This window comes from Lonchura striata, chromosome 1, assembly GCF_050655825.1.
Source record: "Lonchura striata isolate lonStrDom1 chromosome 1, ASM5065582v1, whole genome shotgun sequence".
Lineage (NCBI taxonomy): Eukaryota > Metazoa > Chordata > Aves > Passeriformes > Estrildidae > Lonchura > Lonchura striata.
Genome location: NC_140703.1, coordinates 29,623,895 through 29,640,170, shown reverse-complemented (window position 1 = coordinate 29,640,170; position 16,276 = coordinate 29,623,895). Strand labels below are relative to the sequence as shown.

Below are 16,276 nucleotides of genomic sequence, written 5' to 3'. Positions count from 1 at the left end.
GTTTTGTCCAGAGATGTGATGCACATTAAATAAAAAATGTGCATTTTGGGAAGTATGCTTTGATGTTGTTTTATCTTCAAGAAAAATAATTTTAGTTTTCCCAGTGTGGGAAAAGTTTCCCAGTTTAACAGCGTGGGATGGAAAAGCTTTCCATTTCCAGCTCCAAGCACAGAAGTTATTCCTATTCCTGGCAAGGCCTATTCTACATAACAGTACCACAGGGCTGTACTAGTAATGTTCTCCTCTTCCCAGTAAGATCTGTAAAGGTTCCTATACACTCATCCACCTACCTGTTTTCTGCCCTACGCATGGTTGTGCTGCATTAAGTGGCTTAAAAAAACAAACCATAACGAATCAGTGAGAAAGGCAAGATGAGAAGTGCCATGTTCTAAATTCAGGGGCTAACAATGGATGCTCATTTCTGGAAACATGAAAGGAAGGGGTGTGTTTATTTTTGGCATTCTGATAGTTTGGGAGCAGGAACAATGCCGTGCCAGCTGACACGAGCACACCTCCAACACCATGATTGGGTGGAGGGAGAGAAGGGCACTTGGCTTTCCCAAAGGGAAGCACAGGCTGGGTCGCAGGGTTGGCAGCTGCCAGTTGCAGGATATGGGTGCCAGAGTTCCTACCTCATGTGCATGTTTGGAAAACGCCTCTGCGCTGGCCATCATGCTGGCAGTCCTTTCATCCAGCTCGCCCAGCTTCTGTCCCCTCTCGTCCAGGGCAATGCGCGCACGAGTCAGGTCCCCAATGACCCCACCCGCGGCTCCTCTCACGCCTTCGATCCCGCCGGATCCAGGGATGTGCTGCGCCAGGCTGCGAGAGGCTTTTCCTGCTGTGGCCTCGCCAACTGCAAAGGAGAAATGGACAGACAGACAGGGATGAGCTCCTGGCCTGGCTCTGTCAGTGCTCCCCGGGCTCGAGCTGCCACCTTGCAGCAGTGACGTCACTGGAGGGGCAGGTGGCACATCTGGAAGGCTTTGCTCTGCCACCACCACATCTGCAGCACTGTCCTGTGCCCCCCACTCAACTGATCAAAAGAAGCTGCCAAGGTGAAGGAGTTATGGAATGGCAGACAAGGAGCCTCTCCTTCCTCCACTAGGTCAACTTTCTCTTTTCATCAGCCATCTAAGTCTTGTGTATTGCTCCATTCCTAGATGACAAGGGCAGGGGATCTCAAGAATGAATTTCTGCCCAAAACCCCCCAAGCAATGAATTACTCACAAAGCTCCTCCCTGTCAAAAGCTTGTCCGCTTCCTCCAAAAAGTCCTTTGAGGAAGCCTCTGTTTTGGGCTTCTGGTGTTTCCACAGGAGTAAACAAATCCCCAAGCATGTCCTAGTAAAGCCAGAAAAAAGTCCATGTAAAAGGTTAATGAGGTGAAAGTGATTCTAGGTGTTTTCTTGATTTTCATTAACAAGCCACATACACTGGGTCAAATAAACTAGTTTTAAAAGAGTCTGTTGTGTGAACAGCATGGTGTAGGTAATATTTGTGTATTCTGACAAATGTTTGGGCTAACTAGACTCACTCATTCTTTCAAAGGGACTTGGTTTGTCACTACATGTTTGTTACCAGAGAAAAAAACCTGCTGTTAATACAGAATGAAAATACCAGTGATAAGGTCACATTTTGCTTACAAACAGCAGAGGTGACACTATAATTGAATAAACAATTTGTTGTGTATTATGTATTTTGCTTTAGTGATTGTCCAGCCAGGCTGGCCAGTCACTCTGCTTTCTTTTTATAGCACACCTGAGTTCAACACTTGCCAGCAATTCAGAGTTTGGTAGTTTGTCTTGTGGTTGATTTTTTTCTTTTTAAACAAAATTCATTACCTTCCTACAACCTTCCTGCACCCCATTACTGTGCCATCAGCATAGCTAAATAAGACCATCTGCTGAAGGCACTACTCTGGTGCCACATCTTGGAACGGTCACTCCAAACAAATGTCAGGCTCAGATTTATTTGCAGCAGTATTGGGAAAAGCCAGCTCTCTGGAAAAAAACTGATGGGAAAAGTGTGCAGTCCCATTAGTGTTTGAAACCAGGGGGCTTGTGTGCACTGGGAACAGTTTCTGCCCTGTTGCTCAGCTCTGTGTTTGCTCAGCAGGCAGATCCAGCTGCTGTGCTGCACACAGTGCTTGCTGCTGGGGGCTGAGTGCGAGGACAGCGCAGTGACTCACAGCCACTGCTCCTCTGCACAGGCACCTACTCTGGGGAGAAAAATTACTGCAGCCCTTGGAGCCCAAGTGGAGCTCTCATGCAGCCCAGCTTTGTTTGCTCAGGTAGCAGGTGATACTGGGTTACCTGCTTTCTGTACACACATAATGACCATGCAAACCTTTTTTTTGCCTAAAAGCCAAGATAAAAGCAGCCACAGTCCAGCAGTACAGAGAAGTAAGGGCTGTTTCCCTTTGCTTGGTAGTTGCATGGTGCTGTTAAGGCTGGTTAAAAAAACAATTTAGCTTGTAACAGCCTCTTGCTGTAGATCCATAGTCTAAGATATACCAGTCAAACCTTTACATTATTTTAAAATTGGCTCCTTGCAAAATAATGTCCTCTCTGGTGGACAAAAGCTGGTGTGCAATGCTTGCTCCTCAAAGTGCCTTTTCAGACTTGAGACAGACAGTGCTGTGATGTGAGTTGAGCAGCTCAGCACATGTTATTCCCTAGGCCATAATGAGTTCTGGCAGGACCATTTCTTTTATACTTCCATTCTGGTTCACTGCTAATTATATAACCCAGAACTTATTCCTCCTCTTCTTTTTTTTTTTTTTCCCCTTTTATTACTCATGTTTCTCCCTGTAACCTCTCACAATTCCTTCTCTTCAGTAAATGACATTCTTATTTGCATTTTCATTGTAAAATAACCAAACCAAACCAGCCCATCTCTATCATTGTAAAGACTTTTTGCACAGGTGCAGGTGAGAGTGCATGAAAAAGCCCAAGGAACAACAGAGCTGCTGACCTCCCTCTGTTGCTTTGGCATCATTCACTCAGGGCAAGTGGAGAGGAACAGATCTGTCCTGCCCCTGCAGCACTGTCCTTATCAGGGCCAATTTACCCCTGATGAGTGAGGCCACCATCCCTCCCACACACAGTCACAGAGTGAGGTGTGAGCCCTACCTGCAGGTTGTCACACATCTCCTGGCTGTAGGTCAGGCGCTGGATCTCGGTGGGAGAGCTCAGGTACAAAGCCTGCCCTTCGTTAGTGAAACAAAAGGTCCGTGCTATCCTCATGTCTGTGACAGGCAAATAGTTGATGTCCAGCAGTGGGCGAAGGCTGGGCAAGCTGAGGAGAAGCAGATTCCCAGGTTAGTCACCAGCTGCCACACATGGTACACCTCCTCTGTGCCTGCATTTTAAAGCAACACTTCACTTTATGCTCTCCATAACTGCAACAGTTAAAGTATAAATTCAGCTCTATGCTGAAAAATTAACTAACTGTTAACTAACAGTTAACAGCTCTAAGCTGAAAAATTCTGCCATAAAAATGCTGTATTCCCATCATATTTTGTTTGCTTGCATGGAGGATTTCAGCTGCCTTGCCTCCATGGCCCTAAGGCTTCTGCTACTGTCTGGATATGGGATGTGCATGTGGCACGGTATGGCTTGTGCCACAGGGCTGGGTTGTTTGCAGGGCAAGGCCTGCAGGGACATCTGTAGGAAAGGGTCTGGCAGGGCCCTGCTTCCACCCTGTGGACAGAGGCTCCAGCATCGCCTTTGCTGTCCCTCCAGCTTCATGTGGTTTGCTGTTTTGGAAAGGACTTTCCCAAATTTAAATGGCCTGGCCAGGGAAACAGGGAGCAGCAAGGTGAAAGTACAACTACAGGGCTACTGCACAGTCAGCTCCCAGGGGGAGGGGATAAGAAAGGGGAACCAAGTGCTCTGAACAGAAAAGTTTCAGAAGTGCCAAGAGTGGAACTTGGTACTTCACAAAGGATAAACAAAACCCTTTCTATGGCTGAGTTCTGTACTTCTCTATACCTGACCCACCACAGCTGGGCAAAATTATCAAGGCTTTCTTTTATCATAGTTAAAAAACACCAACCATCTACTGTCACAGGTAGGGGATTACTAGAAAAAAGCAGGAGCTTGCTTTACTGTGCACCTGCCTGCCTTAACTCCCCATGTGGAGACAGCCCAAGGATCAGGTATGGCTGCATCAAGGCAGGGAATTAAACGCACCCACCAGGGAGTTAATGCAGAGCACCAGGCACTCTGGGGCAAACACAAGTGGAGTATAACAGCCCTGTGCCTCCTCTTTGCTTAGTTTTGCCACAAGATTAGTTAGGTAAGTACCTCAGAGTCATGATGTGCCCATTAGCACAAAAGCACGCCAGACAGACGCTGTTACAGAGGGTGACCACATCTGCTCGCAATAAAAAGGACGTTTCGGTGATGTTGTGGACATAAAGACATGTTTGGGAAGGCAATGAGAAGACTTTGGCTTGTTTTTCTGAACAAATGACTGCAAATTGATGATCACCCATATCCTGGGAGGAGGAAGGGGAATGCATGACAAGTTTCCTTTTCCTTGTTTTGTCACCATCATCAGCACTGTGTGGATCCCTCCATACTTCATAGGGCTGATGTGTCAATGTCCCCATGCAGTCCAAGCACGCGAAGGTCAGCACGGCTCCCTTCAGTGTCAGCACGGTGCCTGCAGAACAGAATTTCCTCTCACTGGCACTGGCACCAGCCTGCTTGTTAGCACAGCACAGCTGACACCCAGCTTTTGTAAACACAGCACACACATTAATCCAGCCAAGGTGACAAGGCATGCTTGCTCAGTTCTTTCTGACCACATGACAAGGTGAACAAACAGCCTGCCAGTGCTGGAAAGCTCTCAGGCAGCTGATATCAGGAATGATGGATGTAATACATACTGTTGAAGATGGCCCGTTGTTTATCTCCACATTATACTAGTAGAATATGTATTCTCCAGCAGTAAATTTGCTCTAAGTCTGGTGACCTTTCAGCATTGTTTTTCAAAACAAACTGGGGGTGGGAAACCTCTGCTTCTGTGCATTCTCCATTTTTTGTCCATTTTTAAAGCACATGATGCCTCTCCTCAGACCTGACCTCTCAGCCCTCTGTTCTCTCTGCTACACCATCTGTCACTCACTCAGCCAAGGATCTCTCCTGGTACAGCAACCTGCCAACATTTTTGTTTCCTTTCCTGAACTCCCTTCTGCTTCTCTGCAGCTTTCTGATACTAAGACAGCCAAACTGCTTGCAGAATCCCAGACAGAATTGTAAACAGGACTGTAATTTCACAATATGAAGGAGCTCTGGTAATTTCCCTGTCCTCACAAGAAACACGTAACTTTGCCTGTTACACAAGGCAATCTTTGGAACTAACACAACCAAAGCATCTCAGTCCACGAAGCTGTTGGTCCCTTATGAACATCTTTACCTGTGTGCCCTCCACTCAGTGAGTGACCACTGCTTCATTTTTTGAGACATTTCTGCCCCAAAGGCCATACAAAATCATGCAGTTATTGCCCCATTGTACCAAGACAGATAAAAAGCAGGAAAAGAGCTGCGCTCTCACCACTTGGTGACACCATGACTGGCTCTGACTGCCGTAAGTCGTCACTAGCAGGCAGATTAAGGGACAGGATTATGACCATTCCGAGGCCTGTTCCGACCCAGAGACAGGAGGAAACAGCAGAGTCGTTCTTTCGGGCAAAGGACTCCATGAAGTACAAAGCTGTGATTGCCTCCTTCGAGTCCCTGTCGATACTGGACACGCTGGAGCTTCGGGAACGGCTGAAGGAGTTTTCCCTATTTTCTGCACAAATAGATACAAGCAAAGAGGCATAAATTAGTGTTCAGGAACAGGCATGAGCCTGCAGCAAATACAAACTCCCTGCAGAGTAGAGAAAATAAAGTTTTCTTAACCTGAGCAAACATTCTGACCCTAGCATGATGCCAGCTTGCTGCCAGTGTATAAATAAGTGTGGAAAATGCTGTCAGACATCATCAGTTAGATCTGCATTAGAAATAGCTGCCTATTATGGAGATTAGCATGGACTAATTAGAATTTACAACAGCCTTAGCTCAAAGGACTTGTTCTAAATAGCACAAAATAATTTTAGACCCATATGTTACCAATGCATTTAGAATTAATCCAAGTATCTCATTGCTGCAGGACATGAAGGGAGATGCCATTACCAGCTTCAGAGCACATGTCCCCTGCTCTGCTCTTGTTGCCATCATTAGGACATTCTAGCACTGTGTTCACAAACATCATTTATTGTGAAGGTATTAATAACTGCTCCCTGGGGAAAAGACACCCATTGCTGAACTGAACCCAGACTCCAAAACGTCTCAGGGTACACATCCACTCTGGCTTCCCAGGGAGTGAAGTGAGAAACTTGTTCTGTGCCCTTGGCAACAACTGCAGAGTGAGCTGGCACTGCCTAAGCTTTAGCAGGCAGCATCAAGAGCCAGCTGGAGACAGAGCTGTGCTCTCCCCACTGCAAGTGCCCAGGTACAGAGACTCTCTTTGAGCTTTCCAGAGAGAGCTAACCATCATCAGGCTGAGGAGCTCTGCTTTGCTTTGCCTAGTGCCAGGTAGGAAGCACAAAGCTGTGTGAGGGAGCACCTGGCATTAGCAGGAATATCAGAGGCTACAAAGCACAGAGGGTAAAATGTTCCTGGAGAGTCAAGGAGCCGGAGGGAAGATGGGACTAGGGCTGGCTGCTGCACAGTCCTTGCAAAACAACTTATGCCAGTGCTGCTGTTTACAAAACTGTAGTTAAAAATGGGATTAGATAATTGGAAACCCCACATGATCTTTTGCAACAATAATAACTGGAGGTGGAGAAGTAGTTGAAGGTACTCGATCTTAGATAAAGGTCTTGCTCCTGAACCTATCATTATGAAGCAGATCTGTATCTGGTACAAAATTATCCTTCTTAGAGTTCAGAAGAGTCACCTCTCCAGAGCCAATAGAAGTGTCTAAAAAGAGGAACAGTTTCTGCCATGGTTGAAGAATAAAATTAGAAAATTGATTTCTCACCTACTCCAGCATAAAACAGAGCTAATCCCCACATTGTATACAGGCTTTCTGTGCTCCACCAGAGCAGCAGCTTTGCCAGTAAATCTCTTCCTCAGACAACAAACTGCAGCATTGTGCTCCCCTGCCCAGATGCCTCAGTGCAAAGTCATCCCTACACTGCAACTCCCTGGGGAAGACTGGAGAGAGCCAGGGCAAAGCACTGCTGGAGCCACACCAAGTATTTCTGCATGTGCTTCTGCCTTAAATGCTGGCACACAGGGCTGGGGCAGATTCTCCTGCTACTCTTTCACACTTGGGCCACCTTCTGTCCTTTGAGGGCATCTGTAGTATGTCAAAGAGGAGTTTCACAGGACAGCTGCTCCTGGCACTTCAGTTCTACTCTCATGGAAGAGAAACTCATGTCTACATGAACTTCCAAGCACTGCCCTTGCCCCATTTCCACATTCATGTAGCACTGTTACAGCTCTCAGGTTGTGTCTCAGCACTGCTCCATGTAGCTGCACAAACTGAGATTGTTGGCACATCTACAGACACAGCTGCTAATTACTTTGAGAATTAGTGTCTCCCATAACCCCAAGAACTTTGTACTTGTCCTGCAGGGAATGAGTTGGCCCAGCTCCTTCCTGAGCACTGACAGCTGCCAGGTAAAGAAAGGAAGACAGTAATTTCAGAGCAGAAATCATCAGGACTCCACACATATATATATATATATATATATATATATATATATATATATATATATATATATATATATATAATTTTTTTTCCTCCCAAAGGGTACCTAATCTTTAATAAAAATGCTATTATGTAATTAATCTTCTCTTTAACAGGTGTATTAATATCACAGTCACAAAAAATTCAAAAATGGTGGTGCTCAAGCTAAGAAAGATGTTGAAAGGACAAATGCAGTTAGTGTAGGCGACATACACAGAACTTAAAATATATGATGTGCCATTTGCATGTGTCATCAAGCTTTCTCCCTCACTAAATTAACAAGAAATGTTCTTCACTCCTGTGCAGTACAGTTAACTAATACATCTCTGCAAAACTGACACTAACAGATATAATCTTTAGGACACTTTTGGGAACATACTGTGCCATTTTCTATTAAATACACTACTCAAACTGAAATTCTAAAGATCAGCAAGACATATGCCAAAATTTGATGTCATTAAACATATCTGAACAGTAAAGTCTGAAACTGCTGTGTGACTTTATTGGCTGTCTCTAAAGCAAGGTAGAAATCTCTACTCTTCCAAGATTTCAGAATAAAATTTAGTCAAGTCTTGTTCCCTGGGACTCTTTTCTCAAAGAGATTCTACCCCAAATTCTTAATCTAGAAAGCATGCAATTGTTCCCTGGAGAAACACAAAAGCACTTTCCTTGGGAAGTTTTAAAAATTTACCAAATAATCTGTAAGTATGATTTCTATGTCTTAAAATGACATCCTGTCTTCTCAAAGTTGACTTGCCACTCTGTAGCAGTTCTTAACCCAACCACCATATTCCAGGTTTTCTGTTCTATTTTCCTTTTTTTGCTCTGCATGAGGGGTGTAGCAAGAATGTTAGCTACATCTTTCTGCAGGAGTCTGAGCTAGGACCACTTCCATGTCACTTCCATAGGTCAAAGTTGATTTGGACTCGGTGCTTCAGTGAGGGGACAGGACATTCACCTGGGAAAAGCTCTTCAGAAGTTTCCATCTTCTCCTCCTCTGGAGAACATCCTCCTACATGGCACTGTCACATAAATGTGCTCCTGTCTCTAGACTGCTTCCTGCTTTGAAGAAGCCCAGTATTCCCTTTTCTCTGAGAGGCACACATCCAGCTCTAAGGGTCCATAAGGTCCCATTAGCCCCTCAGACCACCACATCCTTTCTCCTCTCCCTCTTGCACACCCAGATTTCTCAGCTTTTCTCCTGTATAGGTCTCCAGACTGTTCCTGCAGCTGGCAGCAGGGAGCAGCAGCAGAGGGATCCAGTGGCCCCTGAGTGCTAAGCAGTGACTGTAATTTGGGAGATGCTGCTGTTGGATGATAAACATCTCTGAGCTAAAGCATTACTACCTGCAGTCAATGCATTTCAAAAAACTGCATTCCATGGGTCAAGGCCACACAGAGTAAACACCAATGCTGTCTTAAGAGTAGCCCTGCTTACTTCAAAATGTTTTCATTTAGCCCCATCCTATGCACAGTTTGGGCTAATGAGCTGCAGATGGAAACTCAGGAACCAACTTCCTTTGTGACACTGGACTGGTTGTTAAATTTGGGTGATGAGCCAGCAGCATACAAACAGAAGCTTTAAGACTTAAAATCAACCAAAAGCCCTCTAAATTGTTGCCCACTTCACGGAAAAACACACAGGACACTTCAATGCACACGCAGGTTAAAAAGGAAGCCGGGGCTTTTGAGTCCTCCTGTTGTTCATCTGTGTCCGAGCAGCGCAGTGCCGCTCGTCGTGTGAGGATGTTCTGGTTCCATGGAAGTGCTGGAGCACTGGGAATGCCACCTACTGCCACAAAGGCACATGCATTGCAAAAAGACAGGAACAACTCAGCCAAACATCATCCTGACATTTATACAAAAGCACCCCTGAGCAGTTGTCCCAGCTCCTTTCCTTGCCTGACAGAGTGTCCTGCTGCAGTGCACTGGTGTCTAGGGGAAGATTGAATTTGGTTTGGGGGTTTTCTGAGAATTTAAGATTGTCTGAGTAAGTGATTCCACGTGTTTCAACTGACACCTTACAGAGCAAAGATTGCAGAGATTTTTTTTTCTTTAACTTCCTTTTGCTTAGCAGAAATAAAACCAGAATTTTCTTACTTTCCTATGGAATTAAGAAAACGCCATGTGTATGTTGTGCTCAGGGGAATGTTCTGACTTCTCCATTCTCAGCTGCACCAAAAGCTTTGTAAGTGGAACACATCCTCACATATCCTATCTTTCAGGAAACTGTTACTGGGATTTTTATAAAACGGTGGAATTAGGACTAACAAAGCGATTTTCTTTATGAAGTTAGGAATCAGAAAAATAGAAGCATTACTTGTTAAGAGGAATGAAAAAACCCAACCAACCAGTAACAAAGATCAACATTTTCATAGCAAATATTTGCATTCATTACTGAAGAGTTTTGCAATTGATTGTCAGTGTCTTGGATGCTATTTATAGGTTCTTTCCTGGCTATAAAGTAATGAGTAATTGATCTGTTTATGAAATATATACAAAAGTTGACCTTTTTGACATGGAAATCAATATAATTGGGGAAAAAAAATTGGAATAGTTTATATTCTCCTCACTTGAAGAACTCTAAAAGTTTTAAGTCGAAACACCAATCCTAACAGAGGCCAATGGAACTATTTAAAACTTTTGCCAGTTTAAGACCATCATCTTACATTTTAAGAGAAATCTGTCACTTCCAAAATTATGTATCCAGGAAAGCATTCAAAGCTCTGAATGTCAAGGGAAATATATGGTACAGGAATTATACTTACAGCATGAATTTGTGCACAGGAACATCACAGAGACCAAACATGGTGCTGATGGCAATGCTTCAGCAGCACCGAGGAGAAAGGGGAAGGATGTAACACACATTAAGGAACACTGCACATTTGATTAGCTATAAAACCAGCATTTTAACAGCAACACACTAAAGCTGCATTCCACATAACACAATTCACTAGAAAGCAGCAGAAGTTGTCCTAAGCCCAAATAATGTGCTGGAATTTTACTGCAGATGATTTCCTACCAGATCAACTTTTATATAAGTTAACCTAAAACTATTCTGTATGCAGCTTGCAGAGCATTCCATCCATGGAATGGCTGTGTCTGTGCTCTCATGGAGCTCAGAGCTGTGGGATGCTTGACCCTCCCTGGAGAAAATTCTGAAATGTATTGCCCTGAAGTTGCTACAATTAAGGCAGTGTAACCTGAAAGGTTTCGTGGAATTCCCACTGACACAACACTGATGGAATGGATGGCAAATAAAGGCTTGAAACAGAAAATAGACCCATGACAGTAGACCTGGATCTTTGGTATTTCCAGAATATAGTAAACTTGAGGCTTATGTTTTAGTTCAGCAAGTTTTAAAAACAGAAGGGAACTGTCAGGGCAAGATGATTCTTTGTGTTGATAAAGCAGAAATAATTTCTATAAAAATGCAAAAGATCTTTGCAGTAAGAATCTATCAAACTTCCATATTTAATTGTATGAATCACTTCCCTTGACTTACACAAGCAAACTGTCTTTACATTAACATCACTAAAAGCTCAATTTGGACTTACTTTATGAGCTTGGACATCTGTTTTTTTAATCAAAGACATCACAATTCTCTAGAACTGAAATCCCAGCCTGAACTATCCATTCTGCTGAAGCATCTTTCATAACACTGATGGTTCAGGAAAGAATAACTTGCATACCTTTTATACATGGAAGTATCCAAGGGTAAGGTGGAAAGAAAAGGCATCACGGAAGATGATGAAGCCACGGCATAGCAACATCCCTGCTTCCATATCTTTCTCACCTGGGCCACCCATGGTGCTGGGGACCTCAGCCTCATCCCCAGGCTGTCACTGGGGTGAAAGTTCAGAGACCCGCAAAACCTGAACCTCCAGGGGCACTGAAAGTGGAAGAGGCAGGCCAAGGAAAGTGACCATGGATACAGAAAAACAATTTGTGTTGATCTAAAGTGATGGCTAGCAAGGGAAAAAAGCTAAATTTGAGTATGCAGGGCATAACTCACCCTCAACTTCAACATGCCTAGAGTACAGTGTGAAATTAGCTTCACCTGGAATCAAATCATTATTTAAATTAAAACTGACTAAACTGACTAAACATTCAGTGATGGTAAGAACAACAATATTTTAATTGAGTTGGCTGTTTTAAAAACAAGGAAAATTTTCAGATTTTCATACGAAATCAAGCTGATCCTAGTAGAACCTAACAGAAAATGTACTCCAAGGAAAGTAAGAAACCCACTTTCTAGATCAAGTCTTCTCTGCAACATTTTCATCTGCTCCTCCGCACAGACAAGAAATATGGTGACAAACAGAACAGTTAGAGGGGACTGTGGTTTACCATAGTGTCTCTAAGCTTTTTCCTGATATAGTTATAAGTCTTACCAATCACACTGATGGCAAAGTAACTTCGAATGCTATAAAAATTGAAATTACTTACAGGAAGAATCAACACCATCAGACCCTACCCTGAGGGGGGAAAAAACATCATAAATCAAGCTCAGGGCTTTTCCATATGCTATGGAAGTCCAGCTGTGAAAAGCCATGGCACTGAGGGCATTGTGAAGCCTGCCCCAGGACTGCTGTGCCATGCCCAGGGTGTCAGGTAAGCATCAGTCAGGCTTGGCTTCTTGGGCAAGGAAGTTTACCAGAAATTATCCACACTGCAACACAGAAAGTATTGGCAAAAGGAATGTGCTGGAGAACATGAGCTGTTCTGAAAACCTGCCAGAGAAGCAATAACCTCCTCAGAGAATTAATTTCTGCAGTTAACTACCCTTGTGATCAAAATGAATCCCAAACTGTCTTCCTTAAATCAGGCTTCTGCTTTAGTAATTTATGTCCTGTCCTTTTCTCAAGAGACACAGACAGCTGATTATTCCCTTCCTCTCTGCAGTACCCAGCCATGCATTTGAATACTTTTGTGCTATTTTCTCAATATTTTTCTAGATCAAGCAACTAAGTTCTTTTTCTGTTTCTTTGGAGGCCTAGGAAGCACTGCCTTAGGAACTACACCAATCCTCTTCTTGGCCATCATTACCTACCTTGCATCCACATGTGGGATTCAGACCCGAGAGACTCAAGAAAAAGAAGAACCAGTGATAAAAACAGAAACTTCCCTCTTTTACCCCCACCTTGCCACATGGGAAGGAAACCTCATGGCCAAATTTACTCATGCAGTGCAAAAAAATCCAATGTTATGGATCCAGCACTGCTGGAGATGGCTTAACAGCACAGCCATAACTGACAGGAGGAAAATGATATAAATTTTATATAAATTACACAGCAAACACTGCAATGCTCAGCATGACACCAGGTGAGTCTGCTTCCTCAGGCAGTGGCCTTTTTTCTAAGATAACTACTCAATATCATGTTTCTAGACCCCAACTACAGCACACTGGACTTACCTGGAAGTTTCCATCAGGCTACCTAAAAGGCTTTTTGTTTAATGGTAATTTTCACAAATACTTTTGATGAATGAAGAATGAAGAAAGTTTAAATTATATAGTATATATCAAATACTGTGTTATTTTCCAAAACAAATTGGACAAAATCATGCAGATGAGAGAACAACTTATCCCTGAATAACTGTGCATATACAGACACAAAAGAAAAGCTTCAGGTATAAAAGTATACTGCATCAGTTAAAATGGAAATTGTCTTGTACTTGCCATAGAATTTTGATAATAACTACTTGAGTGGTTTGTTTTGCCAGCTCACAGTGACATTTCAATTCAAGTGCTCTGTATCAAATTTTAACTACATATATTCAAAAGAGTTAATCCAAAAGCTAAGTGCTGAAACTGAATTGTTTTAAAGGAAAGCTAAAGCAAATTCCAAGTCTTTCTTCTTAGCATTCTTAGAAAATTATAATGCTAGGATTCCTGGTTCAGAAGCAATTTTGTAACACCAATATGTGAATGGCCTTCATAGAACAAGGTGATTAGGCTGGACTAATTAAAAACTACATAGTGGGGAATAAAAATAATATTAAAAAAGGAAGATAGTTTTCTATCACTGCTGCTGGAAGTAAATGAATTTCCAAACAACCCTTCAAAGGAAAAACTCCACTCTGTCTTTACTCTCTTCCCATGATGTATGATGGAACCACAGGTGGATATATCTATGCAGAATGCCCAGATTTCTGTATGGATGCAGACAAGGAGGAAAAAATGGCAGACTTGGTCAGCACAAGCCAGAGAGAAACATTTGAAGAATGAAAAATAGCTTTAAAAAGCAGTGTTTGGAAAAACCCAAAACAACCAATAACCAAGAAGTATCAAATCTCGTAACACACAAAAGAGAAATGTGTGCCAGCACATGGATCTGTGCACACATCCAGGTACCCAACAGCTACACAAGTACAACCATACTGAGCTCCCTCCCACAGCAATTTTATTTTTATTCTTTAATGCCACTGTTTTCTTTAATCAGGGGTTTCTTGAATCTAAAATTGCAATTAAAAATTCAAACAAAATACATTTTTTGTTTTCTTGTGCAGAAAAGAAGCAGATGTTTGGGATAAATTCATTTACACTGCGATTCTTGATCAGGTTGGGATCCCTGCAGGTTTAAAAATTATGATGTTAGCTCTTAGGCTGAGATGGACTATTTTGGGTCTGTGCCACAGTACAGAAGGCAAACCAGATATGCCACACATTTTCCCCAGGAAGTTAAACAAAAAATTTAATCCCTATTTCAGTGTTTCTGTGAAGACCTGTAGAAAAAGTTGGGTGCTAGTTAGAACCCAGAGCTGGAACAGACTGAAACATGAGCAATACAAATGGCTACAGCCCTCAAAGAAATCCACTAAGCTTGGAGACAAAACACATTCCCATTCTACAGAATGTTATCATGGGTCAGAATCTCTGTAAGGATTTCATTGGCTATGAATAATTTGCATTCATGTGGTTTTTTTATTACTGTTTAAGAGCACAATGTTAATTTGATAATAAAAAATGTAGTTTATATTCTATGCAAGAAAACCTTATCAAAGAAATATAATCACTAACTCCTGAAATCTTAAAAACTTATTTTCAAAAGGGACTTGAAGCTCAGCAATGGAATTTCCTGTATTTGTGGGTTTGTTTACAATGCCCATAAATTCTTACATTATCTCAAGAAACATACTGCTTAATCAAAAGTATGTGAAAACAAAATTGTTTAGAATCAATGATCATGGGATCATAGAGTAGTTTGGGCTGGGAGGAACCTTTAGAGGTCATCTGGTTCCAACCCACCTGCAACAAACAGGGACAGCTTCCACTAGGTCAGGTTGCTCTGAGCCCTGAACAATCTGACCTTGAATGTTTCCAGGGATCACCTCTGTGGACAACCTGTTCAGTGTTTCACATAAAAAAGAAAAATTCTGCCTTATAAATAATAATATGCTATTGAGAATTTGCAAGGTTCTAATTATTTCTTTGCTAAAATTAGATATAGAATACTGAAGAACTACAGAATTTTTTTCTACAGCCATGAGAGCAGTGCATTAATGAAAGCATAAGATACTGAGACAACATGCAACATTTCAAAAAGCATAAAAGAGGATGATGAGGAAACTAGGAAAAACATAGGTTTAGGCAGTAACAGTAATGATGCACACTTCTGTGCCACTGCTACTTGGCTTTTGAATTATTCTGCTATGAATGTGGCAGAAATATCAGCACTGTAGGAATCTGAGCAGTTTGCAATATTTCAACCAGCAGACAACAAGACAACTACCCTACCCTTCCCTGCCCCCCCTCCATTTCCTTCCTATGATTCATCATTGCAAAGACATTCTTCAAAAATGTTTGTCTATATCAGGAATCCTTCTGCAGAAGTAAAGAGGTGAGAGTCAGCAAAATCTTGACAATCAGCTCACTGGAACAAAGTCACAAGAATTTATTGTGTGAAAGTTTGTTGAATATAGACTTGATGAAAATGCTGGAAATACAGCTCCTATTGTATTCCAGGACGTCTGATTTGAGTAAGTAGAGTTTGAAATCCAGTGCAAGGGGAGAAGATGAATCTATTATTCTAATATATGTCTTATGATTACTTACCAAAATGTATTATCTTTTTAATCAAATCATATAGAAGAGGTTGTAAAGAAAAGGAACTGGAAGTATTATTAAAAAAATCTCCAAGTATTATCAGTGCCTTGGAGACAGGCTTAAAAAAGGTAAGAACCATTTACCTACACATAAAAGCCTTTTTTTTTTTTTTTTAAATGTCTAAGAAGTCCTTCTGAGATAGCAAACTAATCAAAATTCTACTCTGGTAGAATAATAAAATCCTACCAAATTCTAACCTTAAATGCTACCTCCTAGAAAGGATATAAAACCTGTATCTTGACTCACCTCATGAGAATATAAAAATAAAGGAAATAATTTCTTGGGAACACATCTATTTTTTGTTGCAGCATATGCTCATAAGTAGCCAATAAATTCGTAGCAGGAGGGGAATTTTTTCATTTTATTTTGGAACGGCTCAACCAGATTTTGATCAAAGCCACTTTCACTTTAGAGAGAGAATT

General features: G+C 42.1%; 1 protein-coding gene across 9 annotated transcripts in view; it reads right to left on the bottom strand.

The window, feature by feature from the left end:
* The window catches only part of STXBP5L (syntaxin binding protein 5L), a 181,651-nt gene that overhangs the window by 4,044 nt on the left and 161,331 nt on the right, over nucleotides 1-16,276 (bottom strand). For all 9 annotated transcript variants that reach the window (XM_021549139.4, XM_085572371.1, XM_021549141.4 and 6 more), the window contains 5 exons: nucleotides 5,561-5,800; nucleotides 4,306-4,666; nucleotides 3,130-3,295; nucleotides 1,228-1,339; nucleotides 633-853 (listed from right to left, as the gene is read on the bottom strand). In XM_021549139.4, the coding sequence (XP_021404814.2) occupies nucleotides 633-853; nucleotides 1,228-1,339; nucleotides 3,130-3,295; nucleotides 4,306-4,666; nucleotides 5,561-5,800 (1,100 nt within the window). The remainder of the gene's footprint in view (nucleotides 1-632; nucleotides 854-1,227; nucleotides 1,340-3,129; nucleotides 3,296-4,305; nucleotides 4,667-5,560; nucleotides 5,801-16,276) is intronic.